This window comes from Saccopteryx bilineata, chromosome 3, assembly GCF_036850765.1.
Source record: "Saccopteryx bilineata isolate mSacBil1 chromosome 3, mSacBil1_pri_phased_curated, whole genome shotgun sequence".
Lineage (NCBI taxonomy): Eukaryota > Metazoa > Chordata > Mammalia > Chiroptera > Emballonuridae > Saccopteryx > Saccopteryx bilineata.
This window is the reverse complement of record NC_089492.1, coordinates 17,027,776-17,053,572: the sequence shown is the minus strand read 5'-3', so window position 1 is coordinate 17,053,572 and position 25,797 is coordinate 17,027,776. Positions and strand designations below refer to the sequence as shown.

The window sequence follows — 25,797 nt, the reverse complement described above, 5'->3', positions numbered from 1 at the left end:
TGCACGTGACCGGCGCGGGCGCCAGGGCGGTGGCGCGCTTACCTGGGCCCACGTGACGGGGCGGGGCCCCGCGAGGCCCGGGGCAGCGCGGCCACACCCCCTCCCCGCGGCGCGCCCGGACCCCGCGAACCGAGCGGCGGCGGCGGCGGGAGTCCGGGAGGTGGAGGTGGGTGGAGGGAGGCGGCGGCGACAGTGGCGGCGACGCGCGGAGACGCAGCAGCGGCAGCGGCAGCATGTCAGCCGGCGGGGCGCCAGTCGTGCCGCCCCCGAACCCCGCCGTGTCCTTCCCGGCGCCTCGGGTCACCCTGCCCGCCGGCCCCGACATCCTGCGGACCTACTCGGGCGCCTTCGTCTGCCTGGAGATTGTAAGTGGGGCGGCCTGGGCCGGGGCGCGCGGGGGAGCGAGGGCTGGGCGCGGCATCCCTGACCCCGGCGCTGTCACCCTGGCCGCGCCCCAGCTGCCCCCCTGACGTGGCCTTGCCCTGCGCGCCCCGGGGGTCCCCTGGAGCTGGGCGGCGGCGCGGGCGCGCGGACCCTCTCGCTGGCACCTGTTAGCGCGGGCACCTGCGCCCCCGCCGGCGACAGAAACGGCCCCGAGAGAGCGAGCAGGCGGCCGGGTAGGACCGAGGTGTGGGGAATTGGAGAAGAGAAGGATGTTTGGGTTTGGGGGCGCCGTCAGAGACCCCACCCCCCCGGCGGCGTGGCCAGCGGCCGGCCTTGGCTGCAGCCAGAGCAGGCGCTCTCGGCCTTGCCTGTTGCTAACCTGCCATTTTGTTGGGTGGTGCAAAGGTGTCGCCAATGGCTGGTGACCCGGAGGCTGCTACCATGTGGAAAGCGGGGCGGGAGGTGACAGGCAGAAGAGGAGGGTTGAAGACCTGGACATTTCCCTCGCTTGCCATTTTGAGAGTCCTTTGGATTGGGGAGAGGATCGGGGCTTAGGAGGCTGGGCAGGGAAAAAGTGAAGCCTGTATGTAGGTGCCCTTGGCAGTTTCTAATCAAGTGGGCGTGGGAACGGCGACGGAAAGGTACAAACCAGGCTGGCTAGTTCCTCCCTCCCTCCCTCGGCGCCTTCTTTTTTCCTGGTTTACCTATACATCCCCAGACCTTCTCCGCACACTTTGTTGGGCCTAAGTGAAGGTGAGGTCACCTGGCCTGTCTCCAGTCTTGTTGGAGACTGGAACTGTTTTTTGTTTTTCTTAAGGAATTTTATGGAGTTGGAAGCTTTTGAAGCCTGTTGTGGACCAGGGGGGAAATTGGCAAACATAAATTGGGCAACCCCAAAATTGCATCATGCCCTGAGAACTACAAATAGAGTGAGATGTCAGCCTCTCCTGCGGGCTGGTTTTGTTTGCTCGGTTTGGGCTTTTCATATCTCTCCCCTCGCCTCCTCCTTTTGAGTTTGCACAACATGGATTTGGGTCGCTTGGGTGTCCCTTGTGTGCTTGTGGGGCCGGAACACCTTGTGAGCATTGATTTTCTGCCTTATTATGCTAAGGTGGCTAGGCCACCCTAAGTTAAGTTTAGCTGAGATTTGAATCTGAAGAAGTAGATAAGTGAGTTACAGGCTGTGACATCAGTAATCAGATCGGCACTGCGTGGCTAGGAGAGGCTGATTTGAGTCTGAGCCCAGTTCGGAAGCATCTAAATGCATCGGATGAGGCACAGGCATCCCTGTGAGAAGCGTGGGGAGTGTTTGGCACTAGTCCCAGTGCACTGCTGTGCGGAGGGAGACGCGTTGAGGAAAGTTAAGATCTGAGCAGAAGGATTTCATAGGTTCTGGGCTACTTTAATTCCGTGTTCCCCCAACTCCAGGGTCTACATACTTTTAAAAGTTTTGCCCTATTGCATGCTGCTTGTTTTATTAGAATGTACAAAATGTTCACTTAAATAGAATCACTTTCTAAACTTCCGCATCATAAGCAATGAATTCTCAAATTTGATATGATGGTTAAGTTTTCCAAATATTTATTCAAATATATGCTTATTTATGTATGTATGTATATATACTACTCACAAAAATTAGGGGATATTTTATAGCTTCATATTCATTTTGAAATATCCCCTAAATTTTGTAAGCAGCTATATGTAAAGAAATACACATGCATATATGGAACTGTATATGTATATATATGAAAAGAAGGCTTATCCATGTGCCATCGAATCTCATCTCACAAATCACCTGTGGGCACGTGGCACTTTCAGAAACACTGCCTGATTCTGAGGGAAAAGAGTGGAAGGTGAGTTAGTCTGTTTTCTCTCCCCTACCCCCACCTCTCTCTATTTATCTGGCCCAGTGGTTAGTTTTCAACTCTAGCTGTACTTAATTACTTGGGCAGCTTTTTAAAATACTGTTGCCAGCCCAGACTAATTAAATAAGAATCTCTGGAGGAGCACCCAGAGTCTGCTGGGTTTTAAAAAAGATCCCAGAGGTTCTAATGTACAGTCACGGTTGGGAAACATTGAGAGAGGCCTTTATCGGGGTCTCTCTCTCTGCAAGAGAGAGATGGGAGTTCTCTCTCTCTCTCTCTCTCTCTCTCTAGAATGTCTACCACTCTCCATCCTAGGAGGGACCCCAGTCTCATAGAAACATTTGGTTCTTCCTCTTAGCTCTCCATTTCCTCTGGCTTCTTAGCCCCAACACACATCGAGGACCCTCATCTGGCCAGAACAGAATCCCTTGCAAAGGCCATTTCTCTTTACTTTTTCTTGTGGCCAAACATCTTGAGAGGTTTCCATCTCAAGCCTCCATTACCTCTTCTACTTGACTACTACCTCTCTCCTCCCCACTCTACGCCCCCCCCAAAGTAAAAAGATCATAATAATCCAATGAAATTAGTGTCTTCAGAGAAGCAAGAGGCCACCCTGGAGTCAAGTCCTGGGTGGCTCCGGGACTGGTCCTTCCGCACCCCCTGCAGGTACTGGGTTAACCGCTCTCAGAGAGCAGGGACAGAGGCCGTCGGCTGCCCCTCTCTCTAGCATGCCCACACCGAACAGATGCACAGATATGAGCCAAATGAACACTTCTGAAGCGCCTTTGGTCCCGGCTTTCTTAATTTCCCTCTGTTTTCTGATTCCTTTGAAGTGTGCCCTCTCTCAGAATTCCTCACCCTGTCAATTACATGTGCAGTTCGCTAGGAGCCGTTCTACGCTCTAGGTAATCTCCTTTCTGGGGACCAATGATCTTAGCAGCTTTCAGGGTTTCTGGATGTCTCCAAATTTCTTCGTAATTTTAACCTTTGCAATTCATTTGCCTTTGTAATTTCTTTAGTTATGTCCTGTTGCTGTCTAAAACCTACCACGTGGCAAACAGCACGCGACAAAATGGCCTGGGCTGCCAGTGGTTCACTGAGTGAATGGAACCGTGATCGCGGAGTTCAGATCTCACACTAACCAGTAACTTGGTCTAAGAGTTCAGTTCCTGTCTCCCTTACTATATACCCCATTCACAATCATTCAGGGAGAAGCCGAGTGTTGGGAAACATTTCAAAAGATACAAACAGTGCCCGCCTAACAGCACTGAGTAAAGCAATTTATAGTACTAGCTTCCTAGGTAGAGACTATGGGAACTTCACATGTGCATGGGGTGGTTTGCAGAAGCAGGTGTGTGTTCCATGCCCAGATACCTACCTTGTCAGCCCCTCATTTTTGTGCACGGCTCAATTCTCCAACGCATGCATGTCACAGAGACAAAACCACACCAAATTGGTTTTGCAAAGTGAAGCCTTTTAGTTTGGAATGGACAACCTTACCTTCAGAAGTTATCATTTTTCTATTTCTCAGTGTTTTCTGAATTCATGTTTTCTAAGTCTCTCATTGCATTATCTATTAAATAACTGCTGTTGTGCAAGGCACTCCTCTGGGAACAAAGGTGTTGAGACTGCCTTCCTCACCGCGAAGGGTGTGTAACCTGGTTGAGAAAATATGTGCAAAGATACCGACATTTCAGGAAAGAGTGCAGGCATGGAAGGTGAACTGCAGCTAAAGTGTTTTCCTGGAAGGTCTCTTGATAAGAAAGTGACATTGGAGCGTCTGTGCTGTTAGACTGAACGAGCTATTTAGGGCCCCTGTCCGCAATGAGCTTAACTGGTATAATGCCCAGGAAAGATTGGATGTAATAGCATTAAACACAGAAAAGAACGAAGGTCATTATTGAACTCAGTGTGTTTCAGTTTCCATATTTAGGAAACCATCTACATTCCCTGAAATAGTCATTATCGTTTCTCTTTATGGGACATATTTTAGGGCTCTTATTCACATGCTTCTGACTCTAGTGTTTGGACACCACAATAATTCTTATTTACACAGCAAATAATTAAGAATCTGGTATGCATCAGGCCTTATTTCAAGCCCTGGGAATAGGATAATTAACATAGCTCCTGCCCATAAAAGAAATTCCTGTACAGTGAAGTATAAAGTCAAGAAGGAATGACAGTGCTGTGTTTGAAGTGATCAGGTTGGGTTATGAGCACTACTGGAAAACTGGGTAGAGTACATCTGGCCACTGGGGGCGCCAGCGCAGGCCACTTTTATGGAATGGTGACATTGGGCTTAGCCTCAATCAAGTGTGGACGTTCAGTAGACAGAAAAAGCAGGAGAGAGAATTCGAGGGAGGAATGAGGGTGTATGCAAACCTGAGGTAAGAAAGGCCATGGCATGTAGGTTCTGGCAGTGGTCCCGGTGTTTCGTTTGCTTGTTTTTACATGACGTGTGGGAAGGGGGCACAAAAGGGATAAAAAAAAAAAAAAGAATAGGTAAAGTTCAAGTTGTGATTTGCTGAGAAGTGAGACCCGGGCATAGACTTTCTACTGTCTATGATGGGGAGTGGCTGAAGGACACGGATAAACTTGATCAGTCTTGTGTTTTGGCCATTGTTAAGTGGTGAAGTTTGGTTGTAAACCAGATTGAAGGCAGTGAGATCAGTTAAGGGGCTTGTTGTAGTGGTTCGGATGAGGGTTCGGGAGACCCGGAGGTAGGACGAAGGAAGGAAGCAGAGAAGAGAGACCAACCTGAGGCTCAGGAGGTCTAGCAAGTACATGGAGTTTGATGTGTCCTGAAATGATACTACGCCAACCTGAAATATAAGCTGTAACTCGGGGCAGTTGTGCCCGAAAAGCAAATGTTAACGCAAGGATGATGGGAAGGGAGGGGCTGTGGAGCAGGCCTGTGCAGTCATGCAGATACCTCTACAGAAAGGATTTCGGGTTGTTTTCAACCCAAAGCTTTGGCTTGAGTTGGACTAACACTCAATGTTCAGATGCATGGAGTTTTCTTTTCTTGACCAGAAAATACCTTTTTTGGTTGCAAAGAGAAATTGTGTGCTTGCAATGGTGCAGAGGGGCTAGCCATGGATATTGTCCCTCTTGAAACATATTTTAATTCTCTAGGTAAGATTTTTCCTTTGCCTCTAAGTTTACAAATCTCCAGCCTTGTACAGCGCCTTTAAAACTTCATAAGAGAAAGAAAGCTAATGCCTCTGCCAGTGATTATTTGCAGCAGTCACTGGCCCTGACTGGCAGCCCAGTAAGAAACATGGAAAACTGAAGTATGGAAAACTTGAAACCAAGGTGCTGAAAACCTTGACCTTGAGCTCCCAAGTACAAGGTCAAGAATGGGAGATTTGTTTTACGGTGTTCAATATAAATGTTGTACCTGGTAGTAGGAGCCGTGAATGCGGTATATCTACATTGATATGGACGAACAGAAAAGACTGTCGCGACAAAGGACAGAACCAGGCTGGCATGCCGAATGTCGCGCACCTGCCGTACTGAACAGACGCTCTTTGATTCTTCTGTGGGACAAACTGAACAGTGTAGAAATATTCTAGAGAAGCTGGCTGGGTCGGAGAAGGCCCGCCCTCTCAAGTCCTGCCCAACTCTTAAAATGTCATGATTCTTCTCCAGGAATTGCTAGGCTTGGCCTGATTTCCTGTGTCCCATTTTATATGAAACGGGCTATGTCCTATCATAGCCATCATATATGGCATTCTTAACTGCTGTATAATAGTTCTTAGAAATGAGGGAGATAAAAAAGGAAGAAAAGAGGCAGGGATTTGCACAGTTCTTGCTAATATCAGGGCACCAGCATGCATGGGCATTTTTAACCTAGGGGATAACTAATTACCTACAACATGAAAAGAGGATTTTAAAAATCTAGGGAAATTATAAATAAATAAGAGTAAAAGGGGCCAAAACATATTCCTCCTCTGTGATATGTGCTTTTCATTTCAAGGTGAGCATCATCAGCTATCGGGAAAGCAAATAGAAGTTTGGGTCACATGGGGACAAAGAAAATACACTTGTTTATGGCACCCCCAAACATATTTCTAAATGTAAGTCTAAAAAGCAAAACCTCTTTCACAGTAGGACGTCTGTACCTGGGCCTCTTTTATGTATGCCATTTCCCATTGCTTCCCAAAACTTACATTGTTTTTCTCTTCCTGGTTAAAAAAAAAAGGAAAGGCTAAAAACAGAGAAACAAAAAAATCTTGCCAACTTATAGCTCTGATTTAGAACTGGACCAGGGCCAGTCCAAGGCCAGGAGGACAGATGATGATTGATGGAGAAGGGCAGGAGGGGGTGGGGGAGGGGTGAGGTGCAAGATAAACTCTACTTTGGTCAAAAGTCCCAGTGTCAATTGCAGCAGAATAGGTAAACTGAACAAATTTGGGGCCTGAAGATGAAAAAGAAGTGTCATGAGCTAGACTGGCAAAAGATGCCAACTTCCTCATAATTTTCCACTCTAGACCTCAGATCTTGTACCAGGTAGTAAGCATTGCCAGTAATAACTTAAAAATTGAGAAGTACATGTTCCTGCTTTGCCTGATTCGTGCCTATTTTTATACACGCATCACGGAGCAGAGGGTGAGCGAGGCTTCAGACAGCAGTGTTCCCAGCCTCCCGCCTCACACTTCCGGAGCATTTTCTCCTAGAACCGCTCCTTACACAGGCACTTCAGGGGAAGGCAGTGGGTCACCTTCACAGAAAGCGCTGTCCTGGGTGCCGAGTACTCAGAGATGCTTAAGGCCAGGTCTCCCACTCTGGCTCCACAATGCAGAGGGTGCAACACACCTGTGTACCCGGGGTGTTAGACCAGTGGTTGTGAGCATGGAGGGTATGCCCATCAGTAGCCACGGCAGCACCAAGAGATGGCACCCAGCCAGGGAAATCTTTCTAGAAGACATTATGTCTTTCTGGAAAAATGGAGTTTAGTTATACAACAATTTTTTTTTTTGTATTTTTCTGAAGCTGGAAACGGGGAGGCAGTCAGACAGACTCCCGCATGTGCCCCACCGGGATCCACCCGGCATGCCCACCGGGGGGCGATGCTCTGCCCACCAGGGGGCGATGCTCTGCCCATCCGGGGCATCGCTCTGTCGCGACCAGAGCCATTCTAGCACCTGAGGCAGAGGCCAAGGAGCCATCCCCAGCGCCCGGGCCATCTTTTGCTCCAATGGAGCCTCGGCTGCAGGAAGGGAGGAGAGAGACAGAGAGAAAGGAGAGGGGGAGGGGTGGAGAAGCAGATGGGCGCTTCTCCTATGTGCCCTGGCCAGGAATCGAACCCGGGACTCCTGCACGCCAGGCCAATGCTCTACCACTGAGCCATCCAGCCAGGGCATCCAGCAAAAATTTTGATGGTAGAATGACCAGTGTAATGAACTCTGTATGCAGAGGATAAGAAACAGAGGCCAGAGTACAAAAAAGAAAAAAAAATGGTGGTAAGGAAAGGATCGTTGAGGGGCAAGGTGGGCTCGAAGGGCATGCAGCAGTGCGCTCTCCACCTCGGATCGGTGAGGGGCAAGGTGAGCTCGAGGGGCACGCAGCAGTGCGCTCTCCACCTCGGATCGGTGAGGGGCAAGGTGAGCTTGAAGGGCACGCAGCAATGCGCCCTCCACCTCGGATCGGTGAGGGGCAAGGTGAGCTCGAAGGGCATGCAGCAGTGCGCTCTCCACCTCGGATCGGTGAGGGGCAAGGTGGGCTTGAAGGGCACGCAGCAGTGCGCTCTCCACCTCGGATCGGTGAGGGGCAAGGTGAGCTCGAAGGGCACGCGGCAGTGCGCTCTCCGCCTCGGACCACTTGCCCGCAGTCACGTTAGGAATGAATTTACCTTTACATGCCGCCTTGTGGACACATCTGCATCTGTTAGCTAAAGTATATTCCCAGTTTTAAAACAAATCTTTTTTGGAATGCAAGTTGTGTATTACATGGAGTTCATTGTCGGTGATCTCTTTACTAGGGGATCAATTGATAAACATATTAAATAGTTCCTTAACCAGGTGGTTTCGTTTATTGGTACCCAATAAAAAAGCATCCATTAAGTCGATAAGGTGTTGTGACCTTTTTGTGGGGCCACAGAACCCTTTGTGATTCTGATGAAAGTTGTGGACTGTATCCTCAGAAAAATGATGATGCACTTATCTCTCTGACTTGGCATCGTTTCAGGGAGTCAGCCTTCTTCCCGCTCCCACCAAGCCCATCGACGGCAGAAGAATAGAACCCCTGTTCCAGAAAGAACACTGGCTCCAGAATGAACACTGAAGTTTGAGGGGAGCAGATTAGTATAATATCAAAATCATAAGTTCTGGAAGCCAATTGCCAGGTTCAGATCCCAAGTCTAACATTTATTAACTGGGTAACTCAGCCATTGAGTTATTAATGACTCTCTATCTCACCTAACCTATCTGTAAAGTGGGAATACTAAGTACCTTGCAGTGTTTTTGAGGACTAGATTGGTACAAATAAGCACTTAAAACAGTGCTTGGAACATAGAGCTTTATAAATGCTAGTTATTTTTAATATCCTTGTTACCTTCACCCTCTTACTCATCCTGATTCTGTAAGCCATACAGAGAGATAATATTCTTTTCCTCTAGGTTTGCTGGTTTGTTGATTTTTATTGCTATCAAGTGATGAAGTACCCAATATGTAAATAATAAGAGAATTCAAAAGTGAGGGTTTTCTATTATATACAGAAAGTTCTAAATAATGAAGTATTTTTCCTTAGGGGCAGTTGAACAGCCTTTTATACCTTCATGTCCACTTACCTTTCCCTGTCCTCATGCCAGACATTGACTGGAAATAGGTCAGAGTTGGAATCGGCCTGTTTACTTAGTGAATAATAAGAGTGTACTAAGGTGAAGGTGTCAACTTGCTTTGAAAATTATTAGCTGAGATGTCGGAGGGCATGTTTCAAAGCCTGCTATTAGGAAATAAGTGACATTTGAAAACAAAAAGGGTGTTTGCCACGAGAGAATCCTTTGGGAACATAAGAATGCCATCCAAAGAGGAGAAAAGTTGAGAAGTCTTAGTCCCTGTAACCAGAATGACAAGAGCTGTTGTGTGCTCAGTGTCATATTGTCCCATGGGGTCATGTATTTTTACCAGCCCACAGTTTCTGGGGAAAATGTGTTTTGACTCCCAACTGTGAGGGTTCGGTTCAGTGTGATGTGAGGACGAACGCTTCCGTGGCTTTCTGCGGGAGGGTTTCCACCAGCTCTCGCCTGCCTGGCCTGCAGGGGCAGAGCTAAAGGGAGAAAGGTGTGCGGAGCCCCCACGGTGGTCATTGTTGTAGGGATGTGTAGCAGTTGAATAACTGCCACTTGGAATCCATCTGAGCGCTTGAGGGGTGGGTGTGCCTGGAACGCAGAAGGCTGGGGGGGGGCATCACCGGCAAGACTGAAAGCTTAGCCTTTGAATGCCTGGGCGTCCAGTTGTCTTTTTGTTCCACCTTGAGGTTCAGCGTCATAAGCCCTGACTTCATTCCCGAGAGAAATTTTAGAAGGCGATAGGTCTGGTGTGCGGTGGTGGAGGCTGACAATTGTACTGTGGTGGTCATTCCACAGCCCGTGTCGGCAATGAGAGGTTCATATCATGCAACTACTGGTTCTGTGCCCTACTGGCTGTTTTAAGTGTAAAAAACCGATACACTGAAAGATAGTTTATGATTTCATGCATTTAATACTTAAATAAGAACAATGAAAGAGGTACACAGAACTACATTATGTTATAGGAGTTTTCAAATATTAATGAAAAAATCTTAAATAATACCTAACAAGAAAACAATAAGACTGTTATTTAAGATATTTCCATTTTGCTTCTGGATTGCCTCCTCACTTGCAATTATTTTCACCTATGGACGGAACGAACATTACTATGGGCGCCTAGAATACGCTGTTGAGCAGATGAATGTTAAGAGAGAGTAAGGAATGTAATGTGATTTCCACGTTGGGCGGCTGCCCAGGCGCCCACCTTAGAGAGAACCCTGATTTCAAGTACCATTTTAACAACCGGTGTGAACCGGCTGAACCCCACCACTGCGTGTAGGTCAATCACTGTGCTGTGCGCTTTGAGCGTACAGTGCATGCTATATGTCGATTATACTGCCGTACACCTGGGGAAATTTTTCTGAAAAAATGTGGTACATTTGGGAGCTTTCTGCATCACCAGACTTCTTTGGACACCACCGAGCGATGGCAAGCAGGGAGAGACAAGACATCGGAGTGGCCTCGGACCCGAGCTGAGAACAACAGGGCCAGACAAGGCACTCCCGGTCCGCGGGTGTGCTCCCTGCAGCAGCTGCGACATTGTGTCAGCTGTTCACACTCAGATTTTAGTCATTTATGAGCCCTGCTGCTCACGGCTGAGAACAAGGCTCCCTCCAGAGTCACGTCTACATAACAGGGTTCACAGTGTGTTGGGTGGATGCTCAGGGCCTGACAACGTCCAGCATTAGGGGAAGGGAATAGACTGAGTGTGGGTAACGTTATAAAAAGAATTTTTAAAACTAGAGCCAGGTTGAGAAGGTCGGGAGAAAAGGTAGCTTTTAGCAGAAGGGATACGTGAGTTGAGTTGGGGAAGAAATCATTGTGTCGCGGCCCCGGTGACGCCATTGTGACAGTGTTACTGCGAGGAAGGTGGATCTCTAAAGCAGGCTTCATCTGTTCTCTGGCCCATCCTTCAGCTCCCAAAGCTACTGTAGTGAGCAGAACATGTACCTGCGTTTCCCAGGACCTCTGACGGAGGTGCGCAGTGTGTGTTTGTTCACCTGCCTTCCTCCCTGCCCACCCATTAATACACACACACAACACGGGTGGGGGGGATCTGTTCTCTTCACAAAAGTGCTCAGGTTTCCTTTCCAAGCCTTTGAGGTGTTGAGAGGGCTTTATTCTAATGTGACAAGAACAATTAAGGGACACTGTGCCACATTGGCACGCCCCCTCTCCAGCAGAGCCCTGGTCTGCCTTAAAAACCCGCTTCAAGCCCTGCCTGCATCCAGGCTCCCAGCATGCTCCGCCCCTCGGCCAGCCTCCCAGAGCACACTGTGTCCAGCTCTTTTTATAGCACTCTCCGCAATCTGCTCCTGAATCGGATTGAATGGTGTCTGTTTCTCCCTTATTCAGAGCTCCTGTAGATGAGGCTTGCCTTTCCCACCCCCCTTTTTTTCTGGAGTATCCTGTAGTGGCTGGCAGTAGATTTTAGGCTGGCCAACTTGAGGTCCAGTCCAGGTTTGCAAAATAATTGTTTCATTCCAAAAGATTGTGTATTTTCTTCTCCAGAGGTGTCAGTTTATCACAATTCCTCTGTCATATAATTGTGCATATCTATTTGAGTCTGCCTGCCCCTCATAAACAAGGACCCATTGTTTTTATTACCCTCGACACTTATACCTTCCAATAAATGACTCTTGAGTTAATTGATAGTTAAAAACAAAGTCTATTTCTTAAACAGTGATTAAGGTAACATAGATTATTTTGTAGTGGAAGAAGAAAAGGCTACCAGAAAGAAGAGGCTGAGGGGGAAAAAAGAAAGATTTAAAGATCTTACCACCACCATCAAACACTTCTTAAACAATATGAAAGAGTCGAAGATATTTTACTGGGATCACTATTTATTTCATAGCTACTAATAACGTGGTTAAATTTTTTAATGTGCATTACTATTCATTACTTCTGGGTGGACTGTTAGTGTCTGACTTGAAGTGAGGACTGAGATATACCACCACAATTATAAATTTATTCGGTTGGTGTTTAGTTATCATCGCTCAAGTGATAATTCATTATGCTTTCCAAATAGTTTTTCAAACTAGTCATGAATTATATAACTAGACCCCTTTTTTAAAAAAGAAACTTGAATTAAAAACTATGTTTTTAACTTTCAGTGGCTTCTGTGATTGGAATGTTACCTAAATACTTAAGAAGCAAGATACAGATGATTACTGGTTTTTAGCATTTGGAGCTCCAGCTGTCCTCCTATGGACCCTAGGCATTTATTCGTTCGCCACTGAACCTGTGAGAACCTTCTGCATGCCAGAGACACATGCTTCTGTGATATCATCTGCGTGTGTGGGATGGGACAGATGGGGCTGTGTTGATTCCCACTTGCCTGTAGGTGTCTTCATGGCAGGGATAGAGCCTAGGTTTTTGTGTGTCCAGATGTAGCATAGTGCTTGACTGATAGTTCGGAAAGGATTATCACGCAGATTAATAAATGGCTTCGGATGTAGAGGCACACAAGGCAGCAGGCTGCCAAGCGGGTCTGAGAAAGCCTGTGGACTAGAAGCCAGGACGTTCAGTTACAGAGTGTCTCATCAGTGTAACTATGTACAACGAGGAGCGAGCAGAGCCCGGAGGAGGGGAGGGGTCCTGAGCATAGGGTGGAACTCAGGAAAGACTTGGATCGCGTGCTATCCAAGATGAGCTATGAATGGGAGTTTCTCACATATACGTGGGGGAGGGAAGGACATTCTTGGCCAGCATATGTCAGGCCACACAGACATGAAAGAGCTTTGTCTTTGGACTCTGGATTTTTTTCCTGTGGTATAAAATGTGAGAGGCTTAGTGTCAAGAGAAAGGATGTAAATGACAGATTTGATCAAAAAGGACCCGACATGCCACGTGAAGGATGTGTAGCCGTCCTGGTTTTAGTGGTGGTTTGGAAGAGCCTGCCATTGTTAGACTCATGAAACTTACTATCTTCACCTCCCGACCACTTCTCCCCCTGTGTCATTTCACGTGCCCCTAGGTGCCCACATCATCAGTCTGGGTACTCTCCTTATCTGATCTTTTGCTGTCATGCCCCACATCTGATCAGTCACCAACTACTGTCCTGTCTACTCCTTAAACTTCTGTCTGATCTATTCGCGTCTCCCCATGCTCAGTGCCCTGCGTCTAGTCTATGTTCTGTCATTCTAACAGTCTCCTACGTGGTCCCTAGCTCCATCCTCTCCCCTCCGGTCCATGTCACACTTTAGCCAGGAAGAAAGTTCTAAATACAAATCTGTCATGCTAGTTCCTGCTCAGGTGATTCCTGGCCTCCCGTGGCCCTTGGGTGCAGTTCACTCCCTGACCTGACTTCAGGACCTGCAGCTCGGTCTCCAACTCCCCCAGCCTCTCTGTCAGCTCCCACCAGGTCATCTCCAGACCCTCCTCCTGCCCAGGAGCAGCCTTCTCCTCACCCTGCAACTCCCCCCCCATACACACACCCCATTCTACGGTTTTGACATGTATGCAGCAGCCTTTTAATCACTTGCTTAATTGTCTCTTTGCTATAAGAGACTGTGAATTCTGTGATGGCGAAGACCAAGTATAGCTTGTTTGCCATTTTCCTCCTAGAACTTGGCACAGTGCCTGATAGGCAGGTTCTGTATGAAAACTAGATCTGTGAATATCTAAAGTACCTATTTTCATGGCCAGCACATAGAAGAGTATCAATAAATGACGGCAGATGTTATTGGTTGCTATCGTGTACAACAGCCGAACCATTTATTCGGTATATAAGCAATAGTTTCACATGTACAACTAGGTTAGGATGAGGACCGCCACGTGGTGGTTGGACGTGACAAGCTAGGAAGTCATGGCCGATGTTTGCTAACGAACTCAGAAAGCGCTGAGAGTGGAAGCCACGGTACAGCGGTTTGAAGAGTAGCACCAAGAAGGGGCGGAGACTCCGCACAGGTGGATTTGTAGAAATGTTTGACTGGAAGGACAGTCCTCAGAGAGGGCAGTAGTTAGAATGGAGGGGAGGTCAGAGGAAAATGTTTTTAGATGAAAGCATGCTGGACCTGTCCACGGGCTGAGGATGTGAGTCCAGCATGAAGGCAGGTGCAGAGACAGATGTGGAGTCAGGTCAGGCTTGCGAGCAAAAGCTCTGGGCTGGCACCTGCGGAAAGGGCGTCTCCCATGATGGTCAAGAAGAGGATGGGCGGGGGTTGCAGGGGGCGTGTGCGGGGGCTGGGGAGGGGCACGCTCCAGTCGGTTGCCCGACTCATTGCCATTTTTCTTTTTACCCTTAGCTGTTCGGGGGACTTGTCTGGATTTTGGTCGCCTCCTCCAACGTTCCTCTACCTCTGCTCCAAGGATGGGTCATGTTCGTGTCCGTGATGGCTTTCACCTTCTCCCTCCTCTTCCTGGGGGTGTTCCTCTCGGGCATGGTGACGCAGATCGATGCCAACTGGAACTTCCTGGTAAGGGATTTTTAAGTCTTTTTCAGGAAAATGTGGGAAAGTGATCACTCCCTCCTTTGGTCCTGAAATGCCTGATCTCTGTTCTGTTGCCTCTGGTGGGACCATAAAGGTCGGACGCACAGCGGCTGCCTAGCCGGAGGGCAGGGTCCCAGCCAGCATGCTGAGCAGACGACCTTTACTCACAGGCCGTCTTACTTTGTACAACCCATGAGTCGTGTTAGGCTGATTGAACTGTTGAACGGACGCCGTTGAGAGATGGACCCTGTGACATAGATCTTGAAGTTTTCCATTGATTTCTGTTTCAGATATTAAATGTATATATACTATTTTCAGAAAACAAGTAGCTACATAGTCTACTCTCCAAATATCGAGGAAAGGAAAGGGGTTGTTTTATATTTACAGGCACAGGTCGGAGATATTGCGGGTTCAGTTCCAGACCACCACAGTAAAGTGAATGTAGCAATAAAGCGAGTCACGCAAATTTGGGGGTTTCTCAGTACATATGAAAGTTATGTTTTTTACTGCATTGTAGTCCACTAAGTGTTCAGAAGCATTGTGTCTAAAAAAAGAATGTACATACCCTAAATAAAAGATACTTCATTACGAAAACATGCTAGGGTTTTTACTTGGCCTATTTTCAGTATTGCTATGTCTCGGGGAGAAGGGAGGCCGGGGGGTGGGGGGGAAGGGCACAGCCGGAGAGAGCACACAACAGTTATGAGGAAGTCTGCCCTCTTGTATGGGTGCAGCTTATGCACCCCAAAACTAGCATAATTGGCCTGACCAGGTGGTGGCGCAGTGGATAGAGCGTCGGACTGGGATGCGGAAGGACCCAGGTTTGAGACCCCGAGGTCGCCAGCTTGAGCGCGGGCTCATCTGGCTTGAGCAAAGAGCTCACCAGCTTAGACCCAAGGTCGCTGGCTCCAGCAGGGGGCTACTTGGTCTGCTGAAGGCCTGCGGTCAAGGCACATGTGAGAAAGCAATCAATGAACAACTAAGAAGTCGCAACGCGCAACGAGAAACTGATGATTGATGCTTCTCATCTCTCTCCGTTCCTGTCTGTCTGTCCCTGTCTATCTCTGCCTCTGTAAAAAAAAAAATATATATATATATTAAAAAAAAAAACTAGCATAAATGTAACATCAAAAATCACTGGTCACATATATAGTAATAATGAAAAAGTTTGAAATATTGTGAGGAGTTCCAAACCGTGACGGAGAGACATGCAGGGAGCAAATGCTGTTAGAAAACCAGTACTACGATACTTGACTCAGGGTTGCCGCAATCTGCAATCTGTAAAAATCCCAATACCTGAGATGTGCCATAAAACAGGGTATTGCCTACATTTTCATTCCTGTCCTAAATTATCAAGAATTGGTAAGTTTTAAGAAATGAATGGCGCTGGCCAGACATAGCTCAGTTGGTTAGAGCATTCTCCCAATACCTAAGGTTGTGGGTTCAATCCCTGGTCACGGCATATATGATACAAGACTCAACCAGTGAGTAATGCATAAGTAAGTGGAAAACAAATTGAATTTTCTGGTTCTTTCTCCTTCTCTCTCCAAAATAAAAAATAAATAAAAAAAGAAAGAAAGAAATGAATTTACAACCATCACAATTCTTCAAATTATGACACCATTAAGTTGGATCAATTTATTTCCCTTTTCCCGTGTAACAAGGGGCCTCTTGCAGGCGTGTGGTTGTTCATTCTCTGGGCCGATCTCAGAATGGCCCAGTGGAGCGTGAATTCCAATCCATGGGGACAACACTTTCACCAAGTTCATGATGCACCCCCCTTTGGCTCATATCACACATTGGTGTTTAGAAACTTAAGTCAGGCCTAGAGTCAGGCTTTATATATGTCCCTCTCAAGCATAATAGTGTTTTACTCAGCAGCTTCAGGACAGCTGTTAGAGGAAAATTATTTGTCCTTGTCGTACTTATAGAGCATGAGGAGGACTGTCTTCTCAGATATGGTCAACAGTCAAGTCTAGTGAACGTGGCTGCCTGTGTCACACCAGCCCAGGGGCAAACGGCAGGGGCTGTGTAAAGCTCAGGGGCAAGTGTGAGCCCTGCCTCCCATTGTGCACAGGCTTCAAGGTTAGGTCTGGTTTGCTCGGGAAGTGTGTAGCCTCGGGTAAAACACTGAACCTCTATAAAATGGTAATAATCACACCTACCTACCGCACCAGGTGCGGTGAAAGAATAATGGAATTAATGTGTTACAAAATGCTCAGCCTTGTAGCAATAATCATCATTCCTTAGACACGCCAAGGCTTGCCAGAGAAATCTTTGCGAGTCCTGTTTCTCAGGTTGCTACCGTGTGCTCTTACCTTTTTGCCTTGATTTCTCATTAATGATGAGAAAATATTTCTAGTAATGGCTCAAGTGATGAAGATCAAAGGTTCATATTTAAGTTACAACTAGGTGCCTGATCTCCTCTTTATTTCCCATAATACGTGTGAGGGAATCGGTCAGTCCCTAATACTGGTGAGTCATCAGGATGTTTTAGTGTCAGGCTCAAGGATGGTATTGGACCAGTCTGCACCAGTACAGCCCTACTGGTGCTTTGGTACTAGTTACTTCATGGTCAAGCCCCAACTTACTGCCTCTTCCCAAGGGCTGCGGCTTCCATCACCGTGGCCCTTCCTCTGGGACCTTCCTGGATCTCCGAATAGCCCAACAACGAAAGGGTTCATTGTTGAAGAAGCAGCGAGTCTCCAGGATCCTGCAGGGCCCAAACACATGCCTCCTTCAGTGTTTAAATGTTCTTCCGATAACACTCCTGGTTTCATTAGACATATGTCCACAACATTCTTTTCCCTTTTGTTTCTATTGAATCTTATTGTTGGTATTGAATGCAGTCATTCTTATCCTTTTTAATTTATTAGGCTTCCTAAGAAACTAGAGAGACCTACCCTACCAGTTCCATTGGTCATCTGCAGAGTTTATCCTGTTTGTTTGTTTTCAAGCTGGAACAGTCTGCTTGTACTGAGGGGAAATGCTATGGCCACACAGCACAGAGGTTCTCACTGCACAGGCTTGTTGTATGGTAGGCAGGCGTGCAAAGGGCCCGCTTTGCCTTCCAGAAGTTTACTCAAAGGCTTGCCATGTTTAGAAAAGGATTCTTTTTTATTTTCTCTTCTTCTGAGATGTTCTGTATACTCTGTATTTTTGACCACCTGGTTGTTTTTGATAGGTTTTGTAATACATACATCTGGTACACTCTCAACCAGGACAGTTTTTGAGCTGGGCCTATCCTAGTGTTGACACCAGATGGTTACAATTTTGAACTGCTACATTCTGGAATTGTTGGACATTAACTGCTGAAAGAATAATTGTTTCCCCTTGTGATAATGGTTTAAGGTTGCCTGTACACTGTTCATGAAGGAAACAAGAGTACATTTTGATAAACAATTAATTTTCTAGATGCATTTGTTGTAGATATTAACTAAAATATTTATTGCCTGTAGCTTTTATCTATCATGAAATTAAATTAGCATGCTTGTAGATGTCTTTTTGTATTTTTTCCCCAAGCTGTCTCATGCTGGTATAAATGGTGAAATAAAAATATATACTATGTCCAGAAAGTTGACTCTGGAACAAGACAGACCTATGTAGGCTTGAGTTCTCCCTTCCAAAGTTCATCTGTGTGTCACTTAACTAAAAAAAAAAAAAAAAAATTAAAAGGAAAAGAAATCTCTTATCTGTAAACTGAGATTAATAAACGGTAATTGTAAGGATGAATGATAAAGACCGTGAAGTTTCTGGTACATGGGAAGTGTGAGCAAACATACAGAGCTGCGTGCTACAGAGAGATTCATTCAGGTAGGATGATGTGAATTTTAGTAGAGTCATGCTTCACATCAGTGCCAGCCACACAAGAAATAACCTAATAACTGTTGATTTTATATGAAAATGTCCTATAGTTTTTGTAGAAGTATATGATTTTATTATTTATTTTAGAATGTCAGGAGAAATGTTATTGAATTCTATGACTTCATGGGTCTATCTGTCAATGTATGGTATGACAAAGTAATAGATAAAAATAATTGCTAAAAAATAAAATAATTATAAAATGTGTATATATATATATTATTATATAACTACATAATACACTACAGTAATAGAGCTGTTGTATAATTATAATAAATAATATAATTTAAATGCTGTTTTACTTTAATTTTAAGGACAGCATATATTACTCCTTTTTATGTTAACGCTAATATTCATCTCTATGGCAACTTCATGTAAACAAAGGTTATACACTTTATTATAAAACTCAGCATATCAGAAGGTTTGCCTCTGTGCCGATTACACAGGGCCAGTTGATTTTCATCTGGATTCCAATAGCTTGCCATTGCTGACGCAGCTGAAAGCAGTGGCGAATGCAGGTCAGGAATGACTGAACTTCCAATCTTCCTGAACCTAAACAACATTGATATAAGGAACAACAACATTTGATATAAGGAACAACAACAACAACAAAAATGCATGTTACTACTTTTAATTGTAGATGTGTCTCTCTCCCCCCTCCTTCAGGACTTCGCTTACCATTTCACAGTGTTTGTCTTCTACTTTGGAGCCTTTCTGCTGGAGGCGGCGGCCACCTCCCTGCACGATCTGCACTGTAACACGACCGTGGCCATCCAGCCTCTCCTGAGCAGTAACCAGTATAACATAAATGTAGCAGCTACAGTAAGTGTTCGACGGCGACGCACTTCCCTTCCACGCTCAAGGTCTCCAAGAAACTCGTCAGGCAACAGTAGTTTTCTCTAGTAATAGTCATCAGCATCAGACATATCCTCGCTATTTCCCTGTACAATAGCCTTCTGACCACAGTCCTAGCATTACCCCGAGCATTGTGGGTGATGGGACTGATGCACAAAGAAGTTGACAGTCATGTAAGACTAGAGCGGTCCATGGCGGTGGTTGGCCTACACAACAAAGTCGGCTTTGTAAAAAGAACTCATTGTGCCTTTTACTTCTTGTAACTTCAGACATGGTAAGGGAGCTGTGTTCTTCCCTGTTCAATACCTATTTGTAATGCATTTGAATTCAGTGAGTATTGACTGAGAGCCTACCATGAGGCAGGTAATTGGCTGAGTGTTGGGCACAGATGAGTACGGTGCAGTTCCTGCCACTGAGGACGAGGATGGTCCAGAGAGTGGGAGGCAGATGCGCTGGCCGTTACATTAGATGGTATAGAGAGGAAGGGCCCTCGGAGGAATTTGCTGAATTACTTTATCCTCCTAAATTCATTTACTTAAGTTAGTTTATCACTCTGTATTTGCATAGGTAATTTGAATAAATGATGTAGTGTTTCTGTTTTAATAGATAATTTTAAGGTGTCAGACATCTAAATTATTGCCTGAAATCTCCTGATATTGAATATGACCATATAGCAAGTTGTTGATTCTGTTGTGCACAGATAGGCTATAAACAGTCCAGGACTGCCCATAGACCATTAACATACGTCTGGAGCAATGCTGTCCAATAGAACTTCCTAAAATGATAGACATGTTCTATATATGTGCTATCCAATACAGTTGCTACTCATTAATTTATTTATTTTAATTCATTTACATTTACATTTCAATAGCCACATGTGGCTGGTAGCTGTTATATTGGACAGCACAGGTCTAGAGTCTGGGTTTTGAAGGGTAGAAGGCCGATGATTCCAACACCTACTGTCATGAGTTTCCCAGGCGTCTGTTGGGATTGTCAGAATGCCCTCGTGGTCAGCCATGATAGAAGGCAGGCAGGATTGCAACAGATAGGATGCATGGTTCTAGCTTTGAAAGGCTTGTGGTTTTTATACTTTCTTTTATAAGAAATGTAACTGCTTTACTTAATGGAATCTTATTTAAAACCCAGTAAGTGCAGGAGGTAGAAGCCTACCTGCCCTGGTTGGAGTGGGAAAGAGGGTCTTGAATGGTGCCCATGGTCCTTCTCATAAGTCCACCTCTGTCCACCTCATCATCTCTGAGGTGTGCAGAACAGTTAGGAAACTACTGGTTTTTACAGTTTTACAAAGCAATGTTCAGGGACTTCGAGTTGACATTTTTTTCCATCAAGTGTCCTTTCTATTAGTCATCCATTCCCAGTAGATCTTCCTTTACTGCTTCTATCCCCTTCCTTTCAATAGTGAGGGCTAGACTCTCATTACAACTCTTGGATCCATGAAGTAGCCCCTCATCCATTTATTTATATTTGCCCTAAGAGCCTACTTTTATAAGACTAGGACCTGGCCAGTTGGCTCAGTGGTAGAGTCAGCCTGGCATGTAGATGTCCTGGGCTCGATTCCTGGTCAGGGCACACAGGAGAAGCGACTACCTGCTTCTCCACCCCTCTCCCTTCCCTTTCCCTTCTCTCTTACCCTCTCTCTCTCTCTCTCTTCCCCTCTCCTCCCACAGCCATGGCTTGATTGGTTCAAGTGCATTGGTCCCAGGAACTGAGGATGGCTCGTGGAGCCACCACCTCAGGTGCTAAAAATAGCTTGGTTACAAGCGTAGCTCCAGATGGGCAGAGCATCAGTCTGAAAAGGGGGTTGTCAGGTGGATCCCAGTCAGGACGCATGTGGGAGTCTGTCTCTCTATCTCCCCTCTTCTCACTTGGAAAAAGAGGGAAAATAATGATAATAGGTGCTCAAGTACTTGATGATTAATGGTGGATGTCATTAATTTTTCACTAATATTCCTTTGCCCTAAAAAATTCAGTTTTCAGTGTTCTCCATAGTGTGACTTTGTTTAAATGTCCCTCTTCTGTGACTGTCTGTTATCATTCCTTTCGCTGTGTGCCTAAGTGAAGCTGTTGTAGGAAACCTCTAAGTGCTTCAAGTTCTACATTAAGTCCCCTCTCATCCATATACTTCAGTGGAAATAAATCTTGTTGCTGAGTTTCAATAATACTTAAACATATGAGCCATGCATTTGTGACATTCTATAGAATTCCTCACTTCTCTTTCTTTTTCAATATACCTTAGAGAGAGAAAAATTCCTGGTTGTTAATAAGAGATATCAAAAGTGGTCATTCTCATTCAGCAATGTCTAGATCAGAGATGGGTGGGGACAATAGCAGTATGATAATTACACTGTGAAAATGTTCTATAGGTTTATATGACACTCCTTCTCAGAGCTATAGTTTCCTGGTAAAAGATTCCTACACTAAATAATATTGTTTTATTATATTTAATTGTTTTGTCTTGTTGTTTTCTATAGACCATAAATTCCCAAATCAGGGCAATATCTACTGTTTGTTTATGTGCATCAAATGTACTGATGTGCACATAGTTGATGCTAAAGAAATCCTTTTCAAATCACCAAAAAAAGAAATGACTGTGAATCATTTTTGTAAGTGTTAAAGTGTCAATAGGTGGGCTGGTCAGCCTTCAGATAGATGACTGTTTGCAAGAATGAATGTTTTCTTGAAGTTATTGTTACAAATCTGATGAGAATTTTTGTTTCTTTTTTCTTAGATTTTTGCCTTTTTGACGACAGCCTGTTATGGTTGCAGTTTGGGTCTGGCTCTACGAAGATGGCGACCGTAACACTCCTTAGACACTAACTGCGTACTGGTTGCATTTGTCTACTTTATTTGTCTCATCGGGGTGGATACCATTTTGTCCAGACAGAACAGTATTCCAAAAGCAGTTTCCTTAGTATGTGGAGAGAATCTAAGTCAGTTTTGGTTTATTTTAAGGACAGAATTTCAATTTTATTACAATATTCAACAGAGAAATGGCCTTTAATTTTACATCAGTCTCTTTTTACTTTTTTTTGTTAAAATTTCCTTTTATATCCATAAAATACACAGATACTGTTTGTGAAAAATGGGTATCTCTTTTGTTTAGTTGCTAAGTCATGTGATTCTTAATTTTAATAAGTAACCAAAACTCCCCAAAACAAAACACATTTCAGATAGGCTTCCCACGGAACTCTGTCTTTTAGTGTAAAATAGGAATTAGTGCCCGTTTTCCCTAAAGGCCCAAAGAGTAAATATTTTAGACTTTTTGGGCCATATAGTGTCTGTCACAACTATTCACCTCTCCTGTTATTACGTGAAAGTAGCCATAGACAAAATGTAAGTGAATGAGTGTGGCTGTGTCCCAATCAAACTTTATTTACAAAAGCAGGCAGCAGGCTGGATTTAGCCTGTGGGCTGCAGGCTATAGTTTGCAGACTTCTGGGGGAAAACCTTAGTTATGTGTTCTCTATTTTATTGAACTGATCCTGAGAAGTATAAAGCTAATTAGACAAGCCACCCAATAGTCTCCTTATGCAATAATCACATTGCCCTTGTGTTAATGGTGAAACACTTACCCTCGAAGGGTTAATGGCTTCTCAGGCTACTTCAAGCAGAGTCTGGAGTGTAGGAAAATGGAATTTATGAGCTGAACCCTAGCTTTTTCATCCAGCTTAGGGTCTCTGAACACCTAAGCAAAACTCTCATCTGGCACCTTTAAAATGAGATATCCAGAGATCAATCACCACTATTGGAATTGGTATCCAGCGACTTCTGTCTTACTTTGGACTTATTTATGCTTCAGAATACAGCTGTTTGCCCTGTGCATGAATATACGAATGTTTGTGTGTAGATTCGTGAGGCTTTACCAAATAGAGCTCTCAAGGGTTAACTTTGTACTTCTCATTATTTTACATTGCTCTCTGGGTTAAATTTGAGTAGATTATTAAATATAACTTAAAGCTGTAAGAGTCTTACTTGTTTAGATAATAACCCTATTGCCTAGGTTGTGTCTGCATTGGTGACAGATACACACAATCGGTTTGAAAGCAATAGCTGTCCCCAAAACCATGTCTGGTTGAGTAGCACAGCAAAGTATTGTCACTGACCCACAGAGCCCCTGGTTGTGGAGAGGTGCCAAACCAGCCCGAGGGGGGGAGGTTAGGCTCCAGCTCCCATAACACTGTTCAAACTAGGGACTCACCTCTTACCCAGCGAGGGCTGGCTCTGGGAAGAGAGGCCTTTGGATCGTTCTGCATTTTCAGCCATTGGCTTTTTGTGGCTGAATCCCCTGCCGAGAGTGCCATGTGCAAGTAGGGCTATGAGATGCCGGGGAGCACAGAGCAATCCAGAATGAGGAGCATGACCCATGCTCAGTGACCAAATGCCATTGCTGTCATAATCCCTTAGAAAGAAGAATCTGATTAGAGTCTGTTTGTGAGGTAGTTAAGAAGACAAAAAAGACATGCTTCAATATGTGGCAAAAGGATGTCAGTCTTAGGACTTTATACTCATGTCCTACCTGTTCTGTAATATCTGACTTCCTTGGTTTTCCCAGCTTCACACCACACACTTAAACTTGTATTATGAATTGTATATTATGAGGACATAAATGTGCCATAAGGATATATAATCCACTCTCGTCAGAATTATTTAAAGTTGGTCTGCTAGGTTTAGTTGTGAGATTTTATTTTCGTTTCCAAGCTCTAACAGGTCCCGGGCTTGGTGGCATTATATTAAATGATTTTATGGAACTGCGTGGATGGCACTTTTGTAAATGGATTGCTACTCGATCACTAAGAACCATGTCTAAAACTCATCTAACTGTGAAGACTTAGATTTGTAGACTAATCATGGTCAAGAGTGTTGAGTGACAAAGCATTTGAACAAAAATGATGGCATTGGAGAATTTCTTTATATATATTAGCTGTAAAAATGAGAAAGTGTTGGTTGGTTATAAAATCTGGTAACTCCACGATGAAAAAAAAATTTATTTTAAAGTGTTATGACTCTAATAAAGTATTCATTTGATAATCTTTTTTGGTCATCTATTTTTTATTCAATTCACTTTGAAATTCAGTTAAGGGTTTGAAGTAAACTTGACAGATTTGGAACTTCTCGTCTCATAATACATAAAAGAGGTCTGCCTTCAACATTCCAGCAGAAAGACAGTCTCTCGGGAAATGTCAGTAAATCTTTTCCCTTTAATGAAGGTCAAGGAGGTAAGTCTTTGGAAGTAATATTTAAAGGAAGTTTCAATTATACTCTATTTTATTTAAAAAGTGTTTATATAATGCTTAATACATGCCTGATAATGTCCTCAGCATTTTTTTTTCAAATATTAGCTCATTTAATCCTCACCATAGCAACTCTAGGGAGTAGAAACTCTTATTTGTCTTATTTTAAAGATGGTGGAAGTAAAACCCAGACGTTAAGGAAACCAGGGTCATGTTCCTAGCAAGTGGGAAAGCTAGGCTTGAAACCCGAGCTGACTGGCTCCAAAGGGCATAATGACTATGGAGCCCTCTGTTTTCCCCAATTTTACATATTTTATATATCCAAAAATATCCTTTTACTTCCCCAGAGAAGTTTTTAGCAGAATGTTTAGTAACATAGTCATGGGTGGTAGATGTCATCTTTTAGGACATTTTTTTTTGTTGTAATTAAGGGCTCGCCTTCTTCCAGGTGCCACTTAATCCCATTCTACAATTTATAGGGCCTGAGAAAACCTACTCAGTGCTCTTATGCACTATGGTCACTCAGGTGGGACCACCCTGCTGATCCAATGACCCTAAAGTAAGACTTCAGTCCAACATTGAGATGCGTTTTTATGGGATTTGCTTTGAGTTTATATTTGCACTGCAGAGTCTCAAGTAAGAATTATATATTTTTTGTCCCATTGTTTTACTGTTTTGGTCACTTGGCAATTGCTGTTTTTATTAATTTTTTTTTTATATATAATTTAGTTTTTATTAAATTTAAAAGGACCAAAGAGCATGAGATTCTAAAACTGACATTCATAACTTCTTTTAGCTGTTCTTCCATCCAACCAGGAGAGGGCAGTACAAGTACACTAAGTTTAGACACTTGGTAAGCCGCTGTTCAAGCATGGGAGACTTCAGAAAGATTTCTACAGTGTGTCCATAAAGTCATGGTGCACTTTTGACTGGTCACAGGAAAGCAACAAAAGACGATAGAAATGTGAAATCTGCACCAAATAAAAGGAAAACTCTCCCAGTTTCATACCTATTCAGTGCAGTTCGATGTGGGCTCACACACAGATTTTTTAGGGCTCCTTAGGTAGCTATCCTGTATAGCCTCACAGACTCGTCACTGACTGATGGCCTACCAGAACGGGGTTTCTCCACCAAACTGCCGGTTTCCTTCAACTGCTTATCCCATCAAGTAATGTTATTCCTATGTGGTGGCACTTTGTTACAAAACGCGCTAATATTCACGTTGCACCCTGGTCACGGATTCGAATTTAGCGAGCCACAGAACACACTGAACTTTCCTCTGTACCGTCCACATCTCGACTGGCATGACCCTGGGCTGCTTCGCTGTATACTCGGTGTTACGTCATCATCTGCGCATGCGC

The 25,797-nt window shown here is 44.7% G+C and overlaps 1 protein-coding gene across 1 annotated transcript; it reads left to right on the top strand.

Annotated features, from left to right (window-relative positions):
• Positions 1 to 93: 93 nt before the first annotated feature.
• Positions 94 to 24,235, top strand: MAL2 (mal, T cell differentiation protein 2). The gene is made up of 4 exons (XM_066265768.1): positions 94 to 365; positions 14,286 to 14,456; positions 18,999 to 19,154; positions 21,934 to 24,235. Exons 1-4 carry the CDS (start codon positions 234 to 236, stop codon positions 22,003 to 22,005), a joined length of 531 nt encoding a protein of 176 aa, XP_066121865.1. The 5' UTR covers positions 94 to 233; the 3' UTR covers positions 22,006 to 24,235.
• Positions 24,236 to 25,797: the final 1,562 nt, after the last annotated feature.